This window comes from Cyclospora cayetanensis, unplaced genomic scaffold (genome assembly GCF_002999335.1).
Source record: "Cyclospora cayetanensis isolate NF1_C8 unplaced genomic scaffold, CcayRef3 CcayRef3_contig_19, whole genome shotgun sequence".
NCBI lineage: Eukaryota > Apicomplexa > Conoidasida > Eucoccidiorida > Eimeriidae > Cyclospora > Cyclospora cayetanensis.
Genome location: NW_020312136.1, coordinates 112,398 through 139,244, shown reverse-complemented (window position 1 = coordinate 139,244; position 26,847 = coordinate 112,398). Strand labels below are relative to the sequence as shown.

At 47.7% G+C, this 26,847-nt stretch overlaps 3 protein-coding genes across 3 annotated transcripts; all 3 read left to right on the top strand.

Annotated features, from left to right (window-relative positions):
- The first annotated feature begins 6,857 nt into the window (after nucleotides 1-6,857).
- Nucleotides 6,858-10,451, top strand: LOC34622905. Its single transcript, XM_026337527.1, has 13 exons — nucleotides 6,858-7,049; nucleotides 7,316-7,443; nucleotides 7,595-7,662; nucleotides 7,855-7,977; nucleotides 8,190-8,476; nucleotides 8,623-8,747; nucleotides 8,853-8,931; nucleotides 9,051-9,201; nucleotides 9,315-9,447; nucleotides 9,632-9,707; nucleotides 9,886-10,025; nucleotides 10,149-10,224; nucleotides 10,359-10,451. Exons 1-13 carry the CDS (start codon nucleotides 6,858-6,860, stop codon nucleotides 10,449-10,451), a joined length of 1,671 nt encoding a protein of 556 aa, XP_026193312.1.
- Nucleotides 10,452-19,875: 9,424 nt separating this feature from the next.
- On the top strand, nucleotides 19,876-22,408 carry LOC34620417. The gene is made up of 5 exons (XM_026337546.1): nucleotides 19,876-20,185; nucleotides 20,545-20,564; nucleotides 20,797-20,856; nucleotides 21,198-21,744; nucleotides 21,945-22,408. Exons 1-5 carry the CDS (start codon nucleotides 19,876-19,878, stop codon nucleotides 22,406-22,408), a joined length of 1,401 nt encoding a protein of 466 aa, XP_026193331.1.
- An 842-nt stretch (nucleotides 22,409-23,250) lies between these two features.
- On the top strand, nucleotides 23,251-24,279 carry LOC113147332 (sugar phosphatase YidA-like). The gene has a single exon (XM_026337543.1). It carries the CDS (start codon nucleotides 23,251-23,253, stop codon nucleotides 24,277-24,279), a length of 1,029 nt encoding a protein of 342 aa, XP_026193328.1.
- Nucleotides 24,280-26,847: the final 2,568 nt, after the last annotated feature.

Genomic DNA, 26,847 nt, shown 5'->3' with positions numbered 1-26,847 from the left:
ACAGTTCAGATTTTGTGAATACGGTATCTGTGGTTTCTGACAGCTGCACAAGATTCGAGATGCATACAAATCTCGATTGCAAATACACAGGTGCTCTCTAGCTTTCTTTGAAGGGCGTGGTGGGTGCCTTTAGTTCGCGCTTCCCGTTGTGGTACTCTACTCACAAACGACATGAATAACTGCGTATTGCTACCCAAGTAGCTTATTGACTGTGATAAAACTCATTCATATGCCACAATCTTTGTGTATTGCCTTCACGCAGAGAACAGACACTGTAGTATGGCCACACAGTCCTTTGCGCTTCCCGCTAGTCCACACAGAAACTGACAGGCTAACAACTTCAAATGAGTCAATAAGAAACAGGCCCTTATACTCTTCGTGTTCCGCTTCATTGCAGTTCTCCGCCTGACGACCCTCCACTTCAGACTTATTCAAGTGTAAGAGAAAGTTGAGTGTTTTCCTGAAGACCTTCCTCCCTCTTTTGCCCGCTCCCCTCAGAGTTCCTGACCTGACGGGAGAGATACAGTTACGGTGGGCGTATCTGCAGATTCCATGCATTCACAACTAGTTGCACATACCAGTTGGAGCAAACGCATATAATGCCTTATTTTACGTCACACTAGCAGTATTGTGCAGTAGATGAGATGTGCGTGCGAAAAGGCCAGTAGTCGGCTTTTAGCTATTTGTTTTGTATAACAAGTGTATTAGGAGGCATGTACGTGCGACCTATTTCGATACTTCATTCCTCTCTTATTTCAAACCACATACTCCCGTCTTCCGCACACGTATGTTGAGACCAACTACGTGTGGGACAGCGAGAGATCCCGGCCTAGCGCCACACTGCACGCGGGCAGAAACACGGAAATTAGTGCATTCAGGAAGTATGAATTTCGACGTCAATCACTAATGAAAAAGAGAGACACAGACTAGCAAACAGCAGGCGAGGGACCAAATCAGTACGAACGCGAATGCGCGATGGTTCGCTGCTATCGGAGCACTGAAATGTGCGAGCCTCCTCAAACGAATAAAAGAGCATATAAGTAAAGTTTGTACGAAAAATCAAATGCACTGAAGTTCAACGTTGTAGGGCAATATGTGCATGCCAATATAACGGGTGTATACAGCACGGTCGGCATCAAAGCCTACAGAGGTATTTTGGAAGAATGTCCAGTCAACGTATCTGCTGGTGCCTGCACTTAAATGTAGGCGCACAGAGCATCTTAACAGCAAGAGCCGAAAAACCAAGCAAATTTCTAGGATTGAGGCACCTGTTTTAGGTGGAACTTGCGCGGAAGGAGAAATGTCAAGGAATGCGAAGGGCGCCATCCATGGCGATTAGCGTTGTTCACCAAGTGAAGCCACAGAGTCTCCTGCAGTTAATGAATTTTGCAACCATTCCGTTGGCAGCGAGATGAAGGTTGTCATTACCCATTATATTTTACAAGTAGCTCCCGTCTAGTGTGTCATGGGCGCCCAATAGGCCCCCTCAGATCCTGCGCTTCTACACAGGTCACTTGGCTATGAGGTGGATTCAGCGAAATACTTGGTGAGTTTTGAAGCTCATTTTGCGAGCTAATACTGATAGTTCCATCACCCTAAACATTTACGGAATTCGCTGGAGTAAGAACGAGAACTAATTTGTGGAAGGATAGTAAAGGACCTTTGCCACCTGGCCGCATACTTTTATGCCATATTACCTTCTGGCGCCCTTCAAAAAACGTGCATATACACCAGGGCCATATCCCCAGGCTCGAAATACACTGGACCGCCGCTTATCGTAAGTTCATACTTGTCTCCTAGAGTTTTCGCCGAGAAGTCCGCGTCCACTGGCCAGCTGTATTGTGAATCTCTTTGCGGCTAAGAGTGGCTGCTTGCCGCGGATTACCGGGTCCAGCCTTGGAGGGGTATGGGGTTCCCTACTGTAGACCAGAGATATGCGAGAGCAACTGATTGATGAGAGAGGTGTGAAATTATAAAACGACCCAGCACATAAAAGAGAATGCAGCTAAGCAAATGGAATTTTTGTCAGCACAAACTCTCAAGTACTGCAGAAGTGTGCGGTTGGTGCTCTCTATTGATCCAACTGACTCATGGCCGCTCGCATTGATCCTATTATGGTCAATATGTAGGCAGGTAAGAAAGGCATACTACAGCGCACTAACGATATTTGAGCCGCTATCATAATGATAAACCTGGAACATCCGGAGCTGTGGCAGAAGTGTAGCAAGGGAGGAAATGGGCATATTTGCTGAATCTGTTGAAAATACGTATATATTATCCTGGCACCCACTCTCATCATGTGCAAGAATAAAGTCCACAGTCAGATTAGTTCATATTCTTCCAAGGACCATATGGTGTACAACGCTGGGATTCGGTAGAATCAAGTGGCTCCTCTGCTGTCACTCTGGGCATGACATTTTATCATCCTTAGCCGCGGGAGCGTGAAAAGCCACCATAAGCACCGTGGGAGCTTTCCAACTGTAGTGTGAATGCCAATCTGGCCAGCAAGGACATGACAATATATTTTGCACAAACCAGGGCAGCGGATCAACGTCAGAATGTGCAAACGACGAATATCCCGCCTAGCTGTGAGCCACAGCAGTTCATTCTCAATGTGGTAGTGCTTCACCTTCGGCCATTCTGAGCTTTGGCAATGATAGCGCATGCATGGGTATCAAAACCATGAGACCCACGCAGCTTCGCCGTAAATGATCAGTTACAAGAGCGGCAGCACTGCGTAATAGTGAAGCGCTGGGGAGCCACCAAAGGCCGCTGGTGGCCACGCTGATATTCATTGATGCACTTAGCTCTCAAGTCGTACTGCGGGAGCTAACTAGGCCAGAGAACAAGCCTTGAATTTCCCAGGTCCCGAAAACGCTTTCCATGTACAGTCAAATGGATCCCGGTAGTGCCTGCATTTTCACACCCCACCACAACGCGTAGAGCTTCTTTAATGCTGTGGGTACCGTTGCCAATTTCCATTAGGCAAGAATAAGGACAACAATATTTTCATGTGTGTGTGAGCTTGTACCCTGCAGAGAGAGAATAGCAATCACCCCTTCATTAAAATCGTCGGTAGTTCGGAATAATTGATGTTCACGTTGGGACAGCGCACAAACTGGGAATCGTGGAGAGCAGCGTATCAGCGTCCATGCCGCCGCACTATCTTCTTTCGCTTGACTCCCAGACTGCATTTTCTTACTTCGGTTCAAAGGAAAAGCCGTCGGACTAAACCTAGAAATGAACTGTTGGTAATAAGACGCAAGCACGTAGAACTTCGCAACATCTTCGCGCATGTCTGAAGAAGAAGCCATTCATTTACTAATACAATCACTTTCAGATTTGGATTAACCCCGGTAGCAGAGAGATGGTATGCTGAAACCCCGGCTATTCAAGGGAGTGTCCCTTTGCGTTGCTTCACTTACCCGTGTTTGCTACGTACCAGTTGAAGCACCTATTGTAGGTGCTGCAGGTGCTCTTGGACGCTTCAGTTGAAGTCTATGGCGTCATCCATGCGTATTTGCAAACAATGCTCCACCACAGGCTCACAAACATTCTTGGCGGCCCGTTGTTGCAGTTCAGCTGGGGCATTAGCAAGTCCAAGCGGCATACTGGTGTACTAGAGTTTGCACGTGCAAGTGTGAAATGCCGCTCTGTGCACGCTTTCAGTGTAAATGAGGATTCGTAACGAGGGCACCTGTGAAGTAAGATGACGGGTAGAATGGTCATTCGAATAGTACCTTAGCCAAATCGAGACCAACAGAAGCAGGATGTGTAGAGGAATTCGGAACACCCACTAGGTTGGCTCTTCAATATCGGGCATCAGGAGCTTTGGTTTTACAGTGATGTTGTTCAAAGGACTTAAATTTACGCATATTTGCTGCCATCGGTCAATTTCCAGCACCAAATAGGGCCAGACCCAAAGGCGCTCCTCGGTTCCTGCATTTTTTTGGTTTTTAAAAGATCAACAGCCAGGGTTCATTCTATGGGATCCTCCGATCCCGCGGAACACTGCTTGAGGCGGACCCAAGAATGAGCTCAATGTGTCGCCCTGGATAACTAGTAGGTGGCCAGCTTGCCAGCGGCTGGTGATTACTTATCACCTCCCCATATTCCTGCCTGCTAGATGCTATTCTTTCTGTTTCTAAGATCGCCCTTCAAACGGTTCCCCGATAAAGAAGCAGATGCAAAGACAAATGAATTGTATGCACAAAAGTGTTTTCTTGCTGTGCGGCTGAGCCGCCGGCATTGGGACTTTTTTTCACCTTGTTGAAGCACAGACTCTAGCCTGCTCTCGATTGAAGAAATGGTCGTTGTTCAGGAGACCGTGACGTGCTCAGTGCGCTTCTTGGCACACTAGGTTTTACAGCGCGCAGTTGTGTCTGCATGCGTGCCTTCCTTTAGGTACCCAATGACGTACCTAAGTGTATGTTACGGTGTACGGCTCCAACCTTTAATTCACGCTCGATGCTGCTAGGACCCAGTTTCAGTTTAAGTAAATTTACCTGCTGTAGCCTGGCCAGTTCTTCTGTTCAGTCGTCCGTGAGCAGGCTTTAGTCTTCAGGACTGTGCTACCTATTGAACAGAGAGATTCTACCTGTGCGTGCCTCGTCGGATGACAGCCGCTTCACCTCCTGTGTCAACCAAAGCTTCCAACTTTTTGATCATCAATGTGAGCTTGCATCGGTGCGAAAGTTGCCCGCCTGGCCTTAGCTGTGGCTCTGCCACATCTAGCCCCCATCGCTGCATTGCAGCCCGCGTGGGACTTTCCTGTTGCGCCTTCTGTGCCCGGCAAGCAGCGTGCTTCCGCTACACCTGCTCCCGTTGCTCAAGCGTATACACTTTTGCATGATCTTACAGTACCGCATTATATGACCCAAGTTCCCACAATAAAAGCAGGTGCGTCATTGGGGGCTGTCTTGGACTGCTTCGGAAGGTGGGTTCCTTCCGGCCTTCTGGTATTATTTAACGAAAACATTGAGGCAGGGCTAGTTGACACAGCCCCAACATCTGTAGGTTCTATGTACAAATTGAGTTCTTCAGTCAAGGATCGTAGGAGTGAAGCATATTTTCTCCTGAAATCTCAAGGAGTTCCTTATTCGGGGAACCTCTAACGGTCTGTTGTAAATCACTGAGTCGCTATTCATCCAACGACCACCTTACGCGGCACTTCGGCTAGGCCCAGTATAAAGTACCAATGAAAAGCAATTTTTTCACGGTGTGGCTTTTGCAAACCAAAGTTTCATATTTCTCGAAATACCGATTCACTGATAGACTAGACTGCTGAAACTTCCTTGATTCCTGAAAGCTGCTGAGCCGATTTTGCCTCAAGTCTATGAATTATAGAGTCTATGAAGGCTTAAAGTGCAGTGATTTCTGGATGCACACACCGTCCTCTACATAGGTAAAGCCACCATTGAAGTGCTTCGCCTTCCAACAAGGAAATCGCGAGGAGCACTCGTTTCTCTTCGTTTGTGAAGTACAAAGCAAGATGCAGCTCAAACCAGCTGATTAAGCCTTCAAGTTGTTTCCCAGCCTATTGACCGCCATAAGTTGCTGCTTCGTGTAGCCTGAACAACACATCCATACACATTTAATCAGCGGACGAATCATGCTTTCCTATTCGCTGTGGAGGCAGTAAGCTGACATGAGCCTGCAGGCTGGCCTGTGCCATCCGGAGAGATGTTGTACCGTCATGAAATTTTATTGCCAGAGTCTTTTTCACGGCAGCCGCTTGCTGAAGAAAGGCAAATTTTCGGCTACTGAATCACTTGCCGAAACTAGGAAACTACTGTAGGCAATTCTGACGTCCACAGTCAGGAAAAGAGCGGAATAAAGCTACATCAAATCATGCGGCGTTGCCAAGTGTAACGCTCCAGCTAGGTTTTCTGTAAGGAAACCTCGAAGTCCAGACTCAATATAAATTGTGTAGAAAGCTATGAAGTGTTTTCCAAAAGAGCTCCCAGCTTTTCCCGCCCGCCCCCCCTCAGAGTTGCTGACATGAGGAAAAAGAGACAGGTAATGCGCGTAGCTGCACTGTCTAATCACTCAGAGCATTCACAGCCCGTCGCACATACATACACATAGTTCAAACGCAGACAAAGTGTTTTTGTATCGAGCTATTAGTACTCGGCAGTAAAAAGGCTACACGAACGGACAAACCATTGAACCAGTAATCTACTAATTCATAACCAATTATAACTAGGGTAGAGGAGTGTGCTTCATCGTAGCTTAACCAGCTTCAGTTTCCTTATGTTGGGAGGCCTAATGTTCTGACGTTGCTACCACCATTCTTCGCTGGATTCTCCAACGCAAAGCGCCATAACGGAGTTTTCAAGAGCCTTTCAGTAGCATAATGCACTAAAATATTTTGAAATTCAGTGTGTTTCACCTTCGCTTCTCTGCATAAGAGGAGGAACAATATGACTAAATCTGACCTATGGTGGAACCCTACAACGCCGGAATACAGCAGCATTTCCAATTCGTAGCCCTTATTATTGAATGATTTACTTCGGTTTCAATCAACTCTTTTAGGGTTAGCCCTCTATGCAGTGCTAGCGTGTGGCTGAGCTAATTATTCGACGTGCATATGATGTCTACAGTGGTCCGGCCTTCTGGGGTGACACACATTGCATAGAACCTAGGTCGTCATTTATTATAATAATGTCATAAAAGTTTGTGTGTTTCCGAAAAGGCGAAGTTTTCAATGCATCCATTCTGGTATGTGGACTGGTTATTCGAGCGGTGGTGGGGTGGAGAGGGGATGCCAATGAGATCTCTGACAGTAAGAAGGGAGCTTAGTGAAATAAGCACTTCATACCCATCGCATGTATTGTTTTTACAGCTAGAGTGCGAAAATGGCGGCTCAAGAGTCCGGATTCACTCGGCTATCTGACGACCACATGGCAGGAGTAATTCGACATTCAGACGAATGGGGATTCATTGAATACTTGCTCCAAATGGAGGCTAGGACTTCACGCATTAAGCTCCTTCAGGCGTGGCATTTGCCGTCCTCACTGCTTGTGACCCAATTTGAGAAGCGCACAGCAGTAAGTGACACACAAGGTAGCATGCGAGACTATTGCTTGTAAGCTGGGGTGAAACTGTGACCTAGCTTTCCTATCTCATATACGCCAAAAACGCCTCGCTACCACTGTACAAAATCAATTTTCACCATGCGAATGCGCCTGGTCAACTCGCTTGTCGACTCTTCTTTGCTTGACGAAGACAACCACTATCTAGACACAACTAGAAATGTCTAGCGTTTCTCCCAGCGAAAAAATGACAGCTTCACAGGCCGTTCCCTTCTATTCAGCGAAGGCTCGTGGTGTACTCCTTTGTCGACTCCTCCATGCTTGACGAAGACAATTCCATCCAAGACGTTGCCAGACGCGGCTTCAAAATTGGCCCGCGTGGTATGAAATTCGTTCTCGGAAACTTCAGGTGCGTGTCAAAGCAAATATTACACATTCAAACATGCTATTCCTTAACCTTATACTTCTGAGCTGTCATGAAATATGTAGTTTCTTCTCATTTTTCGTTTCGCCAACCCGGTCCCCTGTGGATGTGTTCCCGCGTGCGCACATTTCTTCAGCTTGCAGGGGATTCCTTTGCTGCGAGGAGGGCTAGAGGGAGCCCCAGATCCTTTTGCACTTCCATCTTGTGAGCAGTTCTTATCCAAATGTTTGGAGAATGATACCTCAGTACGAAAACTCGTTAGGCAGTAGTTTTTTCTGAAACCTACTACGTTTATCGGGCCTTATTTGGCCTCGCACCCTTACTTAACTGTTAGTTCCAAAATTGTACTACGTACATGTAGGGCATGCGTGTGCACATCTACTCAATTGGGCGCAGCCGAGCAACTCTCCAGCGCGGCAGAAAGAAGGAAAAATGAACGATTAGAGTTCATGGAAGCTGCAAGAACGCAGCTGCTCAGCGGAGAACGGCGAGTCTATGAATTCTTTCTATGTAAAGTTGGTGAGCTGGCACGAGTGTGCATTATGAGAGGGGGCGCTTCTGGCTGTTTCCATAGCCGAGTTTGTGTGTCAAACTTCAAACTTCAAGCCAGTTTTATGCCCAACCTGTTACCCTTCCGTGTGCCTTGGCGAGGCAAAGAGTGTGGCGTTAAGCAGTTGGTTGGATGCCACGTAGCACGCTTTTTTTGTTTGCCATTTGCTCTTTGAGTGCAGGTGTGGGACATTCAGTGGTAATGTCTGATGAAAGGGAAGCTTCGGGAGAGCGGACCACGCTTCCACCAGAATATGACAGTGCATATTTGCAAAAGGGAGATGCAGCGCCTACCGAGACGCTTACTGTCTTTTTCGAGAGTCCTGAACAGTACTTGGCTGAAGGCGTATCCAGCATTCGGAAGCCAGAAGCTGTTCGGCAGAACAGCAGGGGGTTGTCTATGGCTACAGCGGGCGTGCTTCCTCAGTATACATTTCGTCAGGAGTACGTTGTTTACGACTCCTCGCAAGTAAGACTCCTTACCGGGTGTCCAGTGGCAGCAACTCGTCAAAGCGGGTTGCTCGGGGGTCCGTTTTCTCAAGCCCGCTTTGGTGTGCTACTGACACTAATCACACAGGCTTCGAGCTTCGTTCTGTGCTCTTTTAATGATTGTAGGTTGTGCCGAATTACCTGGTCATTTTTGAAGTGGACCCAACGGAGCCTGAGCTGTTTGCCGTGCCCCTCTGTGACAATTGCCAAGACTTTCCGGCTGCAATATGGTGCCCTGCGGACACAGCCAAGTAGGCGTGCACTCTGCGCCGTATCATTTGATGAAGCGAGTCTTTTTGCATTTTAGCGGCCAAGGAATGATTCGTTAATCTTTTGCACTATGTTGGCAATGACAGGCTGTGTGAGGGCTGCGACGAGCGGCTACACACCACCAACCAGCTCGTTTCACGGCACATCAGAGTTCCTTTAAATGAGGTGAGCCACAAACAGGCTTGACCGAGTCGTAGGCCCATGTGCTGATTAGCTGCTGCTGAGCCTAGGCCCCAGAAAGGCGAATGGGGTTTTATTACTTCCTGTATTTGCTGTCTTCTCAGATGCCCAAGCTAAGCGGACGTTGCAAACAGCATATGAACGAAACCTGCGAGGCTTTTTGCACAATGTGTCATGCCCCTGTTTGCCGTTTGTGTCGTCCAAATCATTTGCACATCCAGGACGCTGGTCGGAGCTCAAGCAAAAAGAAGAGAGGTAAAGTGCTGCACCCGAAACGACGCAATGGGACTGCGCTGCTCGTTTGGTCCTTCGGACTTAGTGCATATTCTAGAGCCATATGTGCCAGGCCCTATTTATGCTGCACGCAGCCACAGGCACCTTAGTGCCCCTCTCTCGCGCGTATTCTGGCACTCTGGAAAGGCGGAGAAGGCCACATTTTTTTTTGGAAATGCGCAGGAAGGAGCTGAATGCAAGGCTGGACGCAGTTCAGAAGCTGATTGAGTGGGCTGGTGTCCACCGTAGTATGCTTTTAGCCTCTGCTTTCTATGCCGTTCACAGGGCTCTAATTTATTTATTATGCCCACACGATTGAGTCGACTGTGTGCCACACTCTTATTAGTAAATTCATACTGTGGCTAAGAAGCGCACCATGTCGGGCTGTACTATTGTTATCTGCTGCAAGCAGCGGTGGGAGGCGGAACTGCCGTTCTATTGAGCAGCGATGCTACGCTATTCTGGAGGAGGCGATGAATCAATTGCGAGTAAGCTGCAGCAATTTGTGAAAGTAAGCAGGCTTCTATCTACGGAGAATTCATCAGCCTAACTGGAGCGTTGACTCATTTTCACGTTTGTAACAACATATTGAAGTGCAGATGATCTGTCTTGACTAACGTATAAATAATGCACGAAAGCTGTTTGAATATGGATTCTTTTATTCAGTCATGTACGGAGGACAAAATGGGTGTAGTCTTGTGTCAGCAATTCGAGCTCCAGAGGCAGATGGACATGATAGAATGGGGGGAGAGCTTCTTGCGGCTCCAGCGCTCGATTTTGCCGCCTGCTGACTACTTGGCTGCCTGGTATGTTTGAATCGGCCTTGTTAATAATCAAGCGCTATTTTAATCAGAGAATTTGTGATTTGCTATATGTAGCTGAGTCGAAAGGAGCTGCTGTTCCCTTCACGTTTAATCGTGGGCATTCAGGCTTCGACACTGCCGCTTACGAGATGAAATGGAATCCTTGGCTGGAGATGTGTCAGACCTTTCACAGATGGCTGTGGTAAGTGCTGTATCTATGCTCGTGCAACTATTGATACCAACCAGGACTGCTTTACATGCGCTTATATGACCAAAGTGTTGCCGGACTTAATACGTAGGGTTTTTGCTTGAGCTTTTGTATGCGGATGCATGCAGCCGAATATGCGTTTGGATGGCACCGTTGAATTTCTCACGGACACAATGCTAAGGCACAGGGAAAGGCATCGATTGCAAGGCAAGAAGGACTGAGACAGCGTGCGAAAGCTGTTCTACCATCATGCTTTTGCTGCTCTCTTTTCCTTGAGTTTAAAAAAATCATTAGTGCTAGAATGTTAAGCGTTCTATTGCTGCATGTCGCTCTTTGGGTCAGGGCGAATCGCTTGGGCACAGGAACAGCGAAACTTCGAGAGCCTTGTGCACCTTCCTGAACCGAGTGATGACGTATAAGTACAGGTTCTTTTTATTGCAAAAAAACAGAAAGTTCTTGAAGCGTGGAACTCTGTAACACTCGCTAGACTAGTTACTACACACAATGCGAGGTCCGTCAAAGATTAGTAAAGGAATTGACAATGTGTTGCACTACTGTCGCACTAAGTAGGTGACCATTCCTTTTAATCTACCGACGAGTAAATGTGTCTACTTCAGAAACGCAGGCACTGCTGTGCCCGAGCACATATACTAGCGTAGAAAGCAGCCATGTTCAAGCGCAATGAATCATTACGAACTGTCATGAGCACAACGCTCAGAGCAGGCCGCTTGAGTCCGTCTTCAAGTATTCTTGTGAATGTGCTCCCCCTAAAGATTTCTTCGTCAAGTTCCCATCCACGGGATGATTTGCGAGCTGCCAAAAGCAAAGTAGCACAATTGCAACAATTACATTTCGATTTCTTCGCTGATGAATGAATACAAAAAGATGCAAAATTGTGGTATTCACAAGCTTACCTTGGAGAATAGTACGAAGGGAGTTTATTGCATGATTTGTCAGATGGATTGATGCAACGGCATCTTGAAGGTGCCCAATCTGTGGAACTTCATACGTGGTAGGCGTTGCATCAAAGGGCGGCTTCAGTGCAGGGTTCGCTGAAGCAGCAACTAAGCCGAAAGCCATCTTTCCCGTCTGTTGCTTTCCCAGAGTGTGGTCAAGGACCTGAGTGAAGAGCAATGAGGAACATTAATAATAAGTCCTGCAGCTCTTTCATCTAATCCTTGCGTAGGACGAGGCCTTTCAGCAATCAACTTTTACATTAACCTAGTACCTCGAAAGCGGCAGTAAAAATCACGTGAGATTTTCGTCCTGCAGCGTTTCGTCTCTCCATAGCCCCTCGTAGCTCTGCGATTATTTCATCCACCATGGTGCTTTGTTCAGGTGCCGTTTCGACTGTATCCGCAGTAACTTCACCACCGACTCGCCGCAGGTTCGTTACACGTACCTCTCCTGAAAACGGCCGTAATCCATAGATATACCATACACTCATTTTCCTCAACCTCCTCATGTTGTCCCTTGCATTTAAGGTATTTGAAAGTGTAATTTCATATAACGCTCCTGACAAGCGTAGGCTTTACCGGTTCTGGCATTTTTAACAACTTCAGGCCGTTCTCTGCCCTTTGCAGGCAGAGGCTCGAAAGCATCCAGCAAGGTTTCGTTGTAGACCTCGACACACGTGCAGCTCAGCGTGGCTTTAACACTTCCTTTTTGAGGCGCCATATTGCATCGCTTTCTAAGCAACTCGTAAAAGTGTAAGAGGTATTGGACCACCAGCCCAGCTTCCCCTGAATTCTTTTCAGCACCCTCGTCGTTCCAAGCTTTGGCTGGACGAAAAAAAAGTGTTGTTGCCTTTCCAGACATAGGCGGTCCGACGACTATAATGGTTCTATGAAAGCCAGAGCGCATCACACAATGCAATATACTCCTAGGTGAGGGAGGAATCATAAGGCTTTTCAGGTTCAATGGCCACCGGTGGGCTGCTGATTTGCAACGTAACTTTTACCTCCTTTGGCTGCTACCAGCATCAGCTGCGTGCTGCCTTGAAAATGGCAATAAAGGCAAGGCATATTACTTTTGAATCACCATTAAAAGCTCACAGCGCATTCCCAGACAGCACAGCAGCTGTAAGCTCCTTCATGTCTTTGTATATATCACTGGTGGAACAGTGTTCGTCATAGACCCGATCAAACTCGAACGAAGAGACTTGTGGATGTGCTAAAGTCAAGCGACTTTTTGTTTGACGCTTTGATGCCGGACAGCTCTTTAGGTGCAAAGTTGTGACACCCTGAGATGTAACATAGCTAGGCTTCGAAGTCACAGACGAGTAAGAATCTGCCGGAGAATCCACGCCTGGAAGGATTCTGCAGAACACGCGGTGTCTGCCTTTGACCCTGACGATTTCGCTTATATGGCGTTGATTCGCTTCACTCAAATCGCGTATCAGTGCTTGCTGGGCCGTCACCATCTCTGAGAGCTGCTGAATCTCCTTTATCAGTTTTTGGTTTTGCAACTCAAGAGTCGCTGTCTGAGGCACATTTATTTGCAGCACCCATTGCATGCATGGGTATTCAACATGGCAGCTACAGTGCTATTATAATTTGTTGCAACACAAAGGATAATGGCTACTCCAACTGGCTTACCACATGCGAATCGGAACTGTGAGCCTCTATACTTTCCCCTTGAGGGATATGCTGCTGCTTCAGTACTTCACACGCCTTGGTGGTCGTTTTTAAGACGGCACCCAGTTGATGCTGGCAGCAGCCAAAGGAAGTAACATGGTTGCATTGGGAATCAGTATCCGCTCACCGGACATCGAAAGTTTGTGGAAGACCACAGTGAGGCACAAGTTTCCTGATGGACTGTTGCATGTTAAAGTGTCTCCTAATGGGAATGCAAACTACGACAGACGTGCGCCTTACTATTTTAAGAAGAAGTGCATTGCTTTTATTTCTGCCTTCTACTGCAGTGCTATTGTTGGCAGGCCGGTCACTAGCACACTGATCTACACTGTGGAGTATCTGCGAAGTAGGAAGACAGCATCGCATTTAATGTACAAGCCAATTGAAGCCGCTGAAGCCAATACATGATGGTAAGTCATCGGTTAGTCTAGATCAAATTGTTGCGATGGCCTTACCATTGAGAGTTGCTGAAGATGTGAATAAACCTCATTGAGCCTAGCGACTTGATTTGTTAGATGACGGAAACCAACAAATTGGGGTCTTCTTAGCCTGTCAGTCGCCTGATTACTGTGCTCCTGATCAGCATTAGAGACAGCGTAGGCCATGTATACTGTATATGCAGTAGCATTTTATGTCTGCAGGCACCACATTTACGCATAGTTCTGCCGTCCACCACTAAACGTCTTTTAACGGAGTTCACCTCGATGGTGTTGGCTGCCAGCAACGACTGGAGAGGCCTTAGACCCAAGGAGGAAAGCCGAGGAGAAACCTGGTGCTGCAGCCTTTCCAGCGCTCTCTCTAAATTTCGGTACTTCTCATATTGGTGGGGAATCTCCTTAAGTGCCTGCTCTTCTGATGCTTCCCGCCCGTGGGAGCACCGGTGACGAGCCATCCATGCCTTTACTGCTCGTGCAGCTTCCTGAAAATCGGAGAGTCGCATATACAGTAAAATACGTAGGGCTTAGGCACGTGTTGCTGCCCACAACGCGGGTTATTCGCAGTGTTACTCAGTCATATGCCCCCCGGTTGTCCTTACTTCATAGTGCAAGTTCATCGTCCAGAGTTTAAAAATATCTCTGAAGAGAGACTTGGCCTCGGGAGCTAGATTCTTCAGCTTGGAACGACTAGTGAAGCCCTCCATGCAGCAATCCGTCAATTGTTCAGCATCAGGACCAACTGGTGGCATTGCACAAGGAAGCGGCTTGTCCATCCAGCATGGAGAGGCCGCAGGTAAACTGCCGTAAAGATTGCAGCAAGGTGAAAAATAGTGGGCATCAGAGCTTGGTGAGTGAAGGTGAGTTGGCTTATACGCCTCATGAGGACAGTTGCAGGTACAATTGTCTCCGCTGATTAAGCGCGTTGTAGAATAAGGTGCGACTGGGCGAAGGGTCCCTGAAGCCTGCGAATAAGATATTGGAGTAGAGGTTCCACTGCCATAGAGAAGACTCAGGGAGGCTGGCGCAATCGAGCTTCTTGTGGAGTGTGCCGCAGCACTGCACGCAGGAGTTTCGTCGATTTGCAGCGGTGAGAAACTGCAAGCATCTTCTGAGGCCTTTACTATGGGTTCCAAAATGCAAGATTCTCTTCCCCTCCTATCAGGCTGTTGCCGCACAACGAATTCTTGTGTCAACTGGCGGACAGATGCCTCGTGCTGCCCAGCGTCACCCATGCGAAGTGATCCTGGAAGGATACGAATTCTGGCGGCAGTAACTTTTTTCCCACCGCATTCCTGATGTTTGGCTATGGCTTGCTTCACTGTCTTTTCTGCGATGTCTTGCAGAATACCCATCACGACGGCATCGTCACTGCTGCCGTACCCACACAACTTCGGAGGTTCTGCAAGCCCCAGCTGCAGGCTCTCGTGTAGTGGCGTGACTGCGCCATGGTTCTCTGAGGAGAGTTCCACGGTGGACGGGCTGACTGACAGCCTCTTGCTCATGACACCCTGTCACTCTTCCGCTGAGAATCTCTACAAGGATTTCGGCTCAAGGCCTGTGGTGCACATCGACTCATATGGATTGCCGTACCAAACTTCCGGGCATAGACATATATTGCACTATTGGCTATGCATGAATCCGGCTTTTGTATGGATAGAAACAAATTGGCAGCGATTTAGAACACGAAGAACTATAATTTGAAGGGGTTCGGAAGCAGGGGATGCCGGAACTTGAGAGACCACCAGCCGGACAAATCACTGACCAGTTGCTATCCTAAGGCCTATAAATTCACCACGAATCTGCGAGGATAAGAAGATTGATTGTCAATATTCCAGTCCGTTATGCAAAGGGCGCACTTTCCGTGGTTAATGGTTAAGGCCTGGTCCAAATCAATATGTGCCCACACGGTGGGCCTGCGAAATTGAGCTTGCTTTCAACTCCTTAGCTCGGACTAGCTGCACTTGATGGGCCCTTAACATTTGATGTCTTTTCTAAAGGCAATAATGTGCTCGAATCTCGTAATTTTCACGTTGTTTTAGTGAATTCACATTAGCTTGTGGGCCCCCCAACCCAGAAGGTCGGTAGATGTCTGGGGACAAGGCCCGGAGCATGAGCCTTCCTGTCTCTCTAGCATTTCTTCAGCGTAAAAGAATAAAATTAAACCACAGATTAATGTTGAATATTTTTGTCCACTTTCTAATTTTGGTGTTTGTTGCATTATGGGCATTTGCTTGTCATGGTGTACCGGACCCTACGATATGCAATGTGGTGTACCAAAACCACGATTTGCACTAGAAAGGCTTTGTCCTTGGATTCTTGCTTAATTTTGTCTTCAGGTGGCTACGGGACTTTCAATAAAGCCCTAGATCTTCAGTTGCACCTGCGTCTGCAGCAGCAAGGCACATCTGAGACGGTACCCGCTATAATCCTGTTGATACAAACACTTGAAGCTATTCTGTATTTAAGCTATGATTACCCCGAGAACCAGGCCTTACAGCCATCATAGCTCCTCTGATCCTTGACCACCGTGCGTATGAGGCTTCGCTGGGGCCTGCAATACAAAGTCCGTAACTTTTCTCTTGCCATCAAAACGCGTTCAGAACCTTCAGATGAAGGATGCTATGATGCTCCTACTATAGTCTTCCTTAGGCTATCCTGAAGTAACAAACCTTAGCAAAACGAATGAAATGTTATCATGCCTTTTTCGAAGAATTATCCTGTCTCTTCGCCGTCATTCCACAGGCTTCTGGGATAAGCGGAAATATGCCTAAGGGGATGCGGTTTCCTGCATTCTGTGACCCGCTCCAAGACATGCATGCAGCTCCACATACTCAGCCAGCCTACCTGCGCGCAGCGGTCATGCGTAATCTACTTTGCAATGAATCGAATTTGCGATACGCCAAATCATGCATTCAGTGCTTCCTTTACATCGTAATAAACATAACTCATGCTTTAAAGGCTAACGATTTGGCGCTAGGCAGGCTCCAAGTGCAATTTTCCGCATACTAGATCTATCTGCACCAACACCACTGGCATTTTACAAAACAACTTGAGGGCGTGTAAACCATCCGCAACATACTCTCGCTCTGCAGAGTAACACTCGCCGATTGGCGGAAGAATAAGATGAAACGTGTAGCCCGAGGTTTAGCAGAAGGCTTCAATAAACCTGAACATACCAATGATGGATATAATCCACATCTTGATAAACCAGTAAAAAGCGCAGTTTTTCTAAACCCGGACATTTGCAAAACCTGCCGGCTCCTAATGGGAATTATTGTAAGCTCACCATGCAACTTATCATTGAAGTGCCGGAACTCGAGGCTTGTTATAGCCTTCACGTCATTGTCTGCCGACTCAGCGAAGGTACCGTTGAATCACTCGTTCCAATTCTGCCATGGCTCAGGAAGTCGCACATTTATACCTTATATATAGCTCATGTCTGGAAAGTTCACAGATTCCCCTAACTAGCATTGCCGAAAGAGATTAAAAGCTCGCTAGGGCGTTCTGATTAGCCTTTATGACCCGCCTGCACGGTGAACACATCAGGACCCCTGAAAACCACCGTAAGACATATGGACAGACTGAGCACACTAGCCACACAGTATCGACAACTCCATCAGCACAGTATCCATTTGCTTAGCTCGATATTTTGTGCAGAAAGGGCCTATTTCACAACGGTACACTCGTCCACTCGTTGCTCTCCTGCACCCCTGGTCTACATTAAAAAGCACCTCTCCTATCGGGGCCCGGGATTGGCATTTTAGGGTCAGTAGCCACCCTTGCCAGCGGAAGGACTTACAGAACAGCTAGCTAATGAGGCTGCAGCCATGAGAAAAGCTTAATAAAGGCAAGCGCGGAATTGTGATACTCGGTAGTCGGCTCTGTATATCGAGCCTCCAAACTTGGCGCTGGTGGATCGGCATGCTTTACACGGTGCGTAGAAGTGCTGGATTTTAGAGATATTGAGCGCTGACAGCACGCTAGACGGGTGTTTCTAGTGAAGGCGAAGGGAAAATATCAACCTTGGTGGTTCTCGAAGAAGCGGTTGAGGGCTCTGTTTCTTGCTGAAGAATTCAAAGCTCTGTTCACAGCGCTGGTTGCCCATGGACAATACTATGCGAGCCGCTTGCTGTTTGTTCTTCCATAGCGCATGTTCTGCCTGGGATAGCTACCTTCATCAATCGTATTGCTTGGACCCTTCCCTGTTATTATTGTTCAGGTGTTTACTGCGCTCAGGTCTATGCGCATGCACTCTCAGGTGTTGTCCCTACTATTACTGATGCCTCCTTCGGCTCTTTGAAGCGACACGCTGCATGCGCCACTTTACTTTCTTTAATAGATTTTTCTGTGAGACATAGGTTCATTGCTGATTTTGTGCGTATTTCGACTGCTTCGCATATCTTACTTGTTTTGATTGACTTCTATTCTCTCGTAGTAGGAAGCTCACATTCTCAGCGCTTTATTGACAGACATGTTTGTCTTTGTTCCCTGCGAGCTCATTGAAGTGGCTGACGTACTTATTTAATTTTCTCAGATACACTCTTTCCACGCTTCTGCATGCGTAAAGAGTGACGTTAGTACGGGAATGCGGGAACACTTACGGTGTCCTGCACGCAGCTGGTCTCGATGAAGCGGTACAAAAACCGATGGCGTTCGTTTCGGAATGGGGAAAGGAAAGCTGCAGATGGATGCCTAAGGGGGCTCAGCTACATTGAACACTTTCTACTGCAAAGCATGTTGGTACAGAACTGACTTATTGGTTTGTGTTCGTATACCTTGATGACCGCAAAATACAGCTAGCTCAGTACAAAAGACGCAATATTGTGTGCGTGTGCGCCTGATGTTATATGCACCTGACTGTGACAGCTCAGAATGCCTAAAGAGTGGAGCTGCGGGCACCCTAACTTCCCCTCTTCTCTCATGTTGGGAACTTCAAGGGGAGTGCGCAGGGGAAGGCGGGAGCTCTCCTAGAAAACAGTTATTAGCTTTCTAGTAAGGTTGTAGTGAGTCTGGATCACGATGTCTCTTTACGCAAACTGTAGCTGAAGTGCAAGATAAAACTTGAAACACCAGAAGCCGAACCAGCAACGGAAGCCGTCTTCCATCACTTTCTTGACACATTAACCCCTTTGCAATTCCATCGAAGTAACACCTGCACACCATGAGGTGAATGAAAAGTAGTCAGCCTGTGGTGTTGAATGGTAATGAAGCATCGTTAATTCACATCGAAAAATGAACGCTCTCCAATGTGCAGAAACATACCAGAAAATAAGGGTATTTTTGCGTTTCCAACCATCACTGTTCCAATTTATATCTAATTGGCCGCATGCATCAGAAGGACCAGCAAGATAGAGCCTTTGAGGCAATAGCGAATTGCTTCCGCCAGCGGAACGCAAACGCGCATATAAAGGTGGACTAAAAGCAACGTAATGGCAAGTCTTCATTATACGCTCGGTCAAGTCAGGATGCTGCCTTGCCAATACTTTGCCCTTCTAAACGCACTTGGAGCTACAATAACCCTACCGCTGACCAATTTGCAAGCCGTAAATATTCCTCTGGGGCAGACCACATAAAATCGAAGCAAAAAGGATAAAGAATACAGCATATAAACGAAAGGTCGTGCAAAAGGTACGCCCGGGGGTAGGTACAAAGGGCCCGGTTGCAGGGCCCCCGGAAGGGCCACACAAGCCCGTAATGGAGACCCTACATTTGCGTGTTTGTAGAGTATGAATGAATACTATGCCTGGAAAACTATGAACGTTTTGTTTACTTTGCACCTCATTTTCACGCCTGCATGCGACAGCCACAAAGAGAAAGAAGGATATGTCACATCGGAAGTAAAGGATAGGGAGAAGACCAGGGGCAGAAGATCAAAGAACGGAAATTCTCATAGAAGACTGCCCATCAGGTGTTCTATCTCTTACAGCCCCAGCAGGAGCCAAGACAATCGTTCATTCGGCGTTAGCGCATTGATAGTGTGTAGAATGTACATGTGTGCCGACATTCCCCTCTCCACAGCAGACGTTAGAGCCTGTTGCTGCTGCTGCGGCTGTTCATGTCACAAGACTCCGGTGGATCCTTCAAGTGTTAGTAGCTTCCCTCAGGATTCAGGGGCAGACCGAGGAGCTCTAGATGGCTTGCCCAGAGGCAATGGGAGTAGCAATGGTGGAAGGAACACTGTAGCAAACAACGAGGGCAGCAGCAAGAGCCGCAGCAAGAGCCGCAGCATTGTCACTAGCAACAAGATATACGGGTGTGGATCCTGTTTGCTGGGGGTTGCAAGAGGCACCAGTATAACTGCAGCGCGTCATCACGCATGCCGGTGTTCGTTCTGCTGTAGCTGTAGTTGTTTCCACGTGCCTTTGTCTATCCTATCTTCAATACTTAAGGCCAATCCCTTTCTATCGTATCTTCCCGCCGTCGAGCAGCAGACAGACGAGGAACAGCTTGCAGATGCAATAACACAAAGCGGATTCCAAGGCAAGTACTTCTAACCAATACTTTCTCCCCTACGTAGCATTTCTTATATTTCCCGTCACCCCATACTTTCCCTTCATTAGAAAAAATTTAGAATGGGATGGTCTGCAAGAAGAGATCTCAGGGCTGCCTTACGCGGAGTTCAGGAACCTGAAGCTGCGAAAGATCTTGAAAAATGGAACACTTCCACTCCCATGGGACAGCGCAGGGCTACTATGTCGTTGCAACTTATCAGTGCCTTCAAGTGTGATTCTTACAACTTATATTTTGACTGGTTGGTCTGGCAGTTTCCTGCTGATGCTTCAGGTTCCTTCTCTTGGGCGCACGAGGCGTCTCCATGTGCCTACGCCCGCCTCTGTCGCGCCGGCTTCTTGCCTGTAGCAGAGTCCTTCCATCATTCAAGCAGTCAGTGATTTCTAGCCTGGTCTTCTTCGCATCTGCTTTGATGATTGTTTACCTGAGGGGTCCTGGTATGCGGGATTCAGCAATCGATGACGCTCGTTTTTTCCTCTTCTACTAACCCTTTCCCTGTGCTGCGTTATCTGGATGCGGGTCTTCTCTTTTGTGTGTTTCGCTTTGCCAGCCGAATGTTTCGTACACTGCTTGAGTTCTCTCCCATGCAGGTGCTTCTTCTCAGGAGCAGACTGTCTTGCTCCTTCCCAAACTGCACTTCGAGCGAATGTGCCTTCTCCTGAATACAGAAGTTGGCCGTCTGCCTGCCCCAAAAAGTCTGAGGCGCAAGGCCAGGCACTTTCTTTTCTCAGTTGACAAGGCTTTCGACGAGGTTACAAACTACGCTCTTGCATTTACTCATGCTCCTTGTGGCATTCTCCGCTAACCATTTAACTAGCCCCCATTCTGTGCACTACCTCACCGAATAGGTAGTCACTTCGAGGTATAGCAAGAACCAAGTAGCCAGCTAGCTATTTAGCTTGACATTCACGCTGCTTCTTTCTTAGCCAGCGATGTGTGCTTTAGAGACTTTAGGAAATGAGGCTTGCTGCTGTGATCGTCAGGTATTGGGTGGCTGTGTGCGCCGTCATGGGGAAAACTGGTTGTGGAGGCCTGTCAGACAGGTGCGCCCTAGCCTGTATCGTTCAGCTCAACTTTATCCCTGTTCCTGTGTTCCTTGTATCTTCTGTCCTCAATTGCAGCGTTTCAATCTCATAAGCCTTTCTTGTGTCTCCCTTGGCTGGTCGACAGGCTCCCTGATGAATTGGGGAGCTTGCTTTTAGAGGGACTAAAGGGGAGAAGCAAAGTTTCTGCGCATTCCAGTAGCGCTGCAGTAGGCCTAGATAGAATATATAACGAATGGGACAGGGGACGGCAAACAGAGGCAGCGAACTTTTTCTGTCTGAGAAGGGATGAGCTAATGCGCTCTTAGGTTTTGCATCTGCTGTGTGATGTTTAACCAAAGTGCCTTAGAGCGCTCCACAGGCGAACCCTGCGTGACGCTCACTTAGGGCTTCAGGGACCCCCTAACGTTGCACGAATACAAGAAAATAATACAGAAAGCGGTAGCAGTTCCTCGTCCTCTACTTCTAATACGCAGTGCTCGAGCAGGGATCATCTATGCGCACCGGATGTGAAGGTGCACAGCTTCGAGATTTGGACGCGGCTCTGCGATTTGGAGAGACTTCGGCTGCTACCACTTAAACCCCAGCGCGAACTCAACACCGCAAGCACGCGCCAAACAGTGGTAGAGGCTTCTGCAGTATTCTCGACAGCAGAAGCCTCAGAAGGTCCAGGAGCAGCGGGCCCCGATTTGTCAGAGGTTCTGTCCTCCCTGGGTTCTTCGTCGATTGTGGGGGCTCCCAGCAGCTCTTACAAAGGCCTCTGTCTTGTGGCCGGAGAGATTGGAGTGTCTGTCGGTCAGGTATACACGAGCCTTACAGCGTTCACTGATGCGGATTCCGCAGGCGCCGCGCAAATTGCAGCTGTTCGCCTCCTCCTCCGCACAGCTGGTGAGCGGCTGTCGTTGTCTGAGTGTCTCTCGCGCTGTTTTCTTTTTCGCTGTATCTTTCTGCATTCCAGACTCGGTGCTAGCTATGATCAACGGCTTGCCGCGTGAATAACTCGAGTATATTTTTTTGGCAACAGTGGAAGAGTCCAGTGCAGGTGCTTTTTTCTGCAGGTGTGTGCCCCGTTGTGCGCCGTGCTGTAGGCTACCAGCTGCTGGACTTTGGCATGCCGCTTCCTTATAAGGAAACCCTGGGGGCCAAGCGCTTGCCTCGCCACCTGTTCCTGAAGTTATTCAAGAAACTGAGAGAGAGAGAAACAGTAGCGTTAGATGCTGCTATGCAGCAGTGTTGCCAGGCAGTCCTTCGGTCAAAGAAAGATCTGGAAGGGACAACGGATGGGAATGAGAAGGACAGAGAAAAAGAACAGGATGGACATAAAGAGAAAAAGTTGGAGGAGGACCAGGAAAAGAACGTCGAACTGCGTAGGGGCTGCGAAGCAAAAAGGAAGCGAACTTCGGGGATATTGGGGGCTATTCCACAAACCGAGAAGACAGAAAGAGACATCCGTTTGCCCCAAGGCTTTTGGGGTTGCTGCGAACTGCTACAACTTTTGGGGAATACGCAGAATGCTCCCAAGGCCTGTGGTGAGAGCATAGAGCACAGTTGAAACAGACGCAAAAGTAGGACAGGCAAGACCGCGAAAAGGGGCACCACAAGCCAGCTTCTCGGGGTTATGGTCAGGGGGATTTGATCTTATGAAAGAAACAAGCGAATGACCGTGGCGGAGCGAAGTGTTGAAGACTAGTCAAGAGGGGCACGCCGTCACTACGTCCTAAACCCTCGCACTGGCGTAAACAGCCGTGTTCACGGTTAGTCATCTCGACTGTTTTCATGGATTTGATTGTTGGGGGCCTGCTGAGTGCCTTCACACGATAAAGCGTAAGCAAGGAACAACATAGGGAAGTCGGCTGCAATTCAATAAATCGACCGAGACGACGAAAGGGAAACAACTTGCTAGCACTACTTAATAGTTTTGGGGGGGCGAAAAGCCTATTATCTATAAACAGAAATCCATAAAGCCTCTTTTAATTGGAATCTACTTCCGTCGTTTCATCTTGCAGCCCGTTTTAAAATAGGACGAGCAGGAGTGCGACCCCACTCGCTCCCCACACTGGAGGGAAAGTGTCATTTGAAGTTAGCACAGAATGATTGAAATCTTAACAATTTTTGATTTGGTTAAGAGATGGACTACAAAAGTTTTATTTAAATGGTGCGGCCATCCACTGTCTTTCTTGTGCCTAGGACCAACTACCAGGCTGCACCAAGCACTCGTGTGCCCGTCTCCTCAAGCTCGTCGGTACCTCCACACCTTTTGCCCATTGTTTTTTGATCCCTGTTTAGATTTTGGTTTTATTGTGGAGGACTTGTGCACTGGAGACTTTCTGCATTCTACTCTCCTTTCCCTTTGTCGATTTCCTCCCTTTTGTCCGATTGCCCGATTCCACAAAAATGGAGCCTCCCCGGATCTCTCTTGTACTTTTCCTGCTTCTGCCCGTATTTGCAGCAGCTATATCACCAAATTCAGAAGCAATCCTGGAACATCTGGAGAAGCCAGTTTCTCTGCCGCCTCCCCCGCGTCCCATCCGATTGATCCTGTCAGACTTTGACGGGACTCTGACAGGGGAACAAGGCCGGTTCGTTGAAGAGAATATTCGGGGTATACTCCTGGCTAGAAAACTTGGCATTCAATGTGGCTTCTCCACTGGCAGAGGGCCAAGCAACATTAAACGCGCCATTGGCGAACATGCTATGGGGCTCTCAGCAAGCAGTTTCAACGGCTCCAGCGATGCCGAAGATGGCAGCGCTAAAAGCCTACTAACACCTGGTATTTTTATGAACGGCGCATTTGTTGTGGGCGAAAATGGCGAGATTGTGCATGACGGGCCATTCAGCAAAGACCTTCACGAAAGACTTGTCGAAGCCTTTAAACGCCATGGTTTTTCGTCTTTTGAGTACGAAAAAATATCGAAAGAAGAAGCCATACTAAACCCACGGATTGCGGAAATGCCACAAACAGAATCTGCCATGAAAACTCACGAATCTGAATATGCTGAAGAAGAGATGACTCCCTACTACGCACTTTCTGTTCACGCTGACTCTGCTCTAATTGATGAAGCAAGGTCTGTGCTAGAACAGCAATTTGAGGGAGAGCTCGAGTTCACAAAGTGGCGCTCGAATGCCTTAGGGGCACACCGCAAAGGTTTTTCTAAAGGCAGCGGCGTTATTGCCCTCTGCCAGGCCCTAGGGCTTTCTCCAGAGGAAGTGCTGGTAATGGGGGACGCAGAAAACGATTTGTCAATGTTTAGCGTCGCAGGCACTGCGGTAGCTGTTGGAAACGCGATGCCAGTGGTGAAGAATGCCGCGGACTTTGTGACCGTTGACAGCAGTCAGGGTGCGCTCCTCGCTGTTGTCAAGGAGATTCAACAGCTAGGGTACTATCCAGGAGCAAGCAAAGTGAACGGGGACCAGAAAGAATAAGGAGCAAGTCCGTCTATCAGCTTGTCATCTGCCGGTCCTTTCCCCTGTTAAGCTTGTACGTGTATTGGCATTTAAGGCGCAACTTGCGCTGGCAGCACTCTTTAGGGTGCGGATGATGCTTCTCCTACATGGAAGATAAGTACATTTGAGGATGCTAACCAAAAAGCAAAGGATTAAGGAATCTGTACTTGTCTATGCTTGTTATTTGTTCGTCTCCTTTCGTGCTTGGGCAGCAGGTTGAGTTAAAGCGATATTCAAACTTCTTCACCGGAATGAGAACTTCAGTGACCTGAAAGCGACACCGATGCATGCTTCCCTGTATTTGCCGGTTTGCTGCCTCTGCAAGTTTTGCTTTGAGTGCAGCGGTGGTCGCTGAAGCAGTGACAGGAGAATTTTTCATGACGATTCTGATTTGTTCTGCATCATATATCTTTGTTTTGTTCCTTAGTTTGTTGTAACTCCTTGCGCTCACTTCTTTGGGGTCCGGCTGTCTCCGAGTTGGCCACTCCAGAATTTACTTAGGATGCTCCAGTATGTATTGTAAATTCCAGGCTTAATGAAAGGAATCGAAATAGTATGTTAAAATACATGGGAAGTTGGTAAAAGCACCGCTTTGGAGGTCAGTATTTGACGTCGGCTGGGTGCCGTATTAATTTGGCAGTCTAAAACATAGAATTGTTTGATAAAAGGCAACCGTCCACACTTCATTCATTCAACCCAATCAAAGAATCGATATGTGTGTGAGGGTGCCAAGAAACACTTCCTCATTTCCTAGGGTCAAGAACAGATAAAAGGCGAAGAGGAGCCGAAAAGGAAGACTGCTGGTGCGACCAGCTCCGATACAACGGTAGTCTAAGTGGATGTCCATGCAAGGTGCACTATCGGTAGCTGCTACTCTGTCAACTAATGTCTGCCAAACGTATTAACGAATAATGCCTCTAAGAACATAGCGCAGGTGATTTGAGTGGAGATGAAGCACGACCTGTGTGAAGCGTTAGCTTCTAGGTCCCATGTGCGGGGGTCTATTAGCTCTATAAGAAATCTGCGCACATGTTTGCGCGGACTGCCACCAAGATTAACACTGATCGATATTACAGGTTGCACTAATAACTGGGAGATACTGCCGTGGGACGAGCTGTGGTGGCCTTGTGAGAAATAACCGCGGAACACAAGCGAAACAAGAGAGGGGGGCAATACGACGAATAGGATGCAACGCACGAAAAAGCAGCATTGAGTTAGTTTTGAAAGAAGTGCCGCTTCGATCCTCTGGACCTGTCATGAGGCAAGGCCCGCCCTTCAGTTCACCCCCACCTGTCTCCTGTCAATGAGTTTACGACTACTGTCAATCTCAAGTTATTAGTGAGCCTATGGCCTTCATGATCCAGCTGTCTTGTTGTGCTTCGTCCTTCACGACACCGCATGCCCTCAGGCTTCTCCCAGCGTGTGGAAGACTGATAACACTCGATTCCCCTTCTCCCCTGCTACACTGCCTGTGCACTGTGATAACGTTCAACGGTTTCTCAGTTCCCTGAAACCAAGTGTCCGTAACTCCTCTGCTTTGTCAGCAATAAAAAATTCGGCTGTTTCTTTCATACATTGCTTTACAGTCTCAGGTCAGCTCCCCCGCCTGCCATCACAAGCACCGACATATCTGTTTCAGCGCATGCAGTGAAGATAGGGCCTTTAGACGATCGCTGTGCAGCGAGCTGTGCTCTAGTCTCCTCTCCCCTTTTATTATTATAGAGGGGTTTTGTAGTGTGATGGTTGGTGAGGGCTGTAGCCCCTGGGTGTTTTTCAGCAATACGCCATGTAGTGTCAAAAGTAGCAGGTGTGTTTTGCTACATTTATTAGTACCAGCTTCTGCGTAAGCTGTGACTACATACACCAAGATATATGTTTTGGAGTATCTCAATGCTGTGAGACCAGCCAAACTTGTAAAGATTAGCCACTAGAGACTGATGACGTAAAAAGCAAGTCCCAGGGGCTGCCATATCAGAAGGCATGCGGAAAGGGAAGGAGGACCTGAGCTACACACTATTCTCAAGAAGCAACCATATCTAAGAGGCTATGTCTCTTTGAATGAATGGCTATGCCTTTACATTTTGCAGTGCATACAGTACCACTTGCAAGGCAACAGCTAGCTTGTATCCTCATCGTTGTGCATAGTGAATGGAGGCTTGAAATAGGTCGCCACAGTAGCCCGACAGACTTGTTTTCAGTTAGTTTAAAATTATAGAGTAGTAAAAGCTTAGGTGTATCTAGGCCTGATACATGCTAGCAATTGGGATGATATTGCTACAAAAGCTGTGTTAATTTCATTTGAAGCTAGGTAGGAGCGTTAGTCCATTTATACAGCAGCGAGCTATGCAGCAGGCAGGATGCTGGGAAGGAGTATCAATATACAATGCTCGATATTACTTTTATTGTTTCTTGTGTTATTGACCCTCTGCCATGAAGGGCTACGGCCGTTGGTCTTGTCTCACTAATGGAAAAAACCATTTTGCTGGCGCTAATAGTACCATTGAACCTGTTGCTGATCGCCTGTTCCTTTTCTTTGTGTATTTCTTT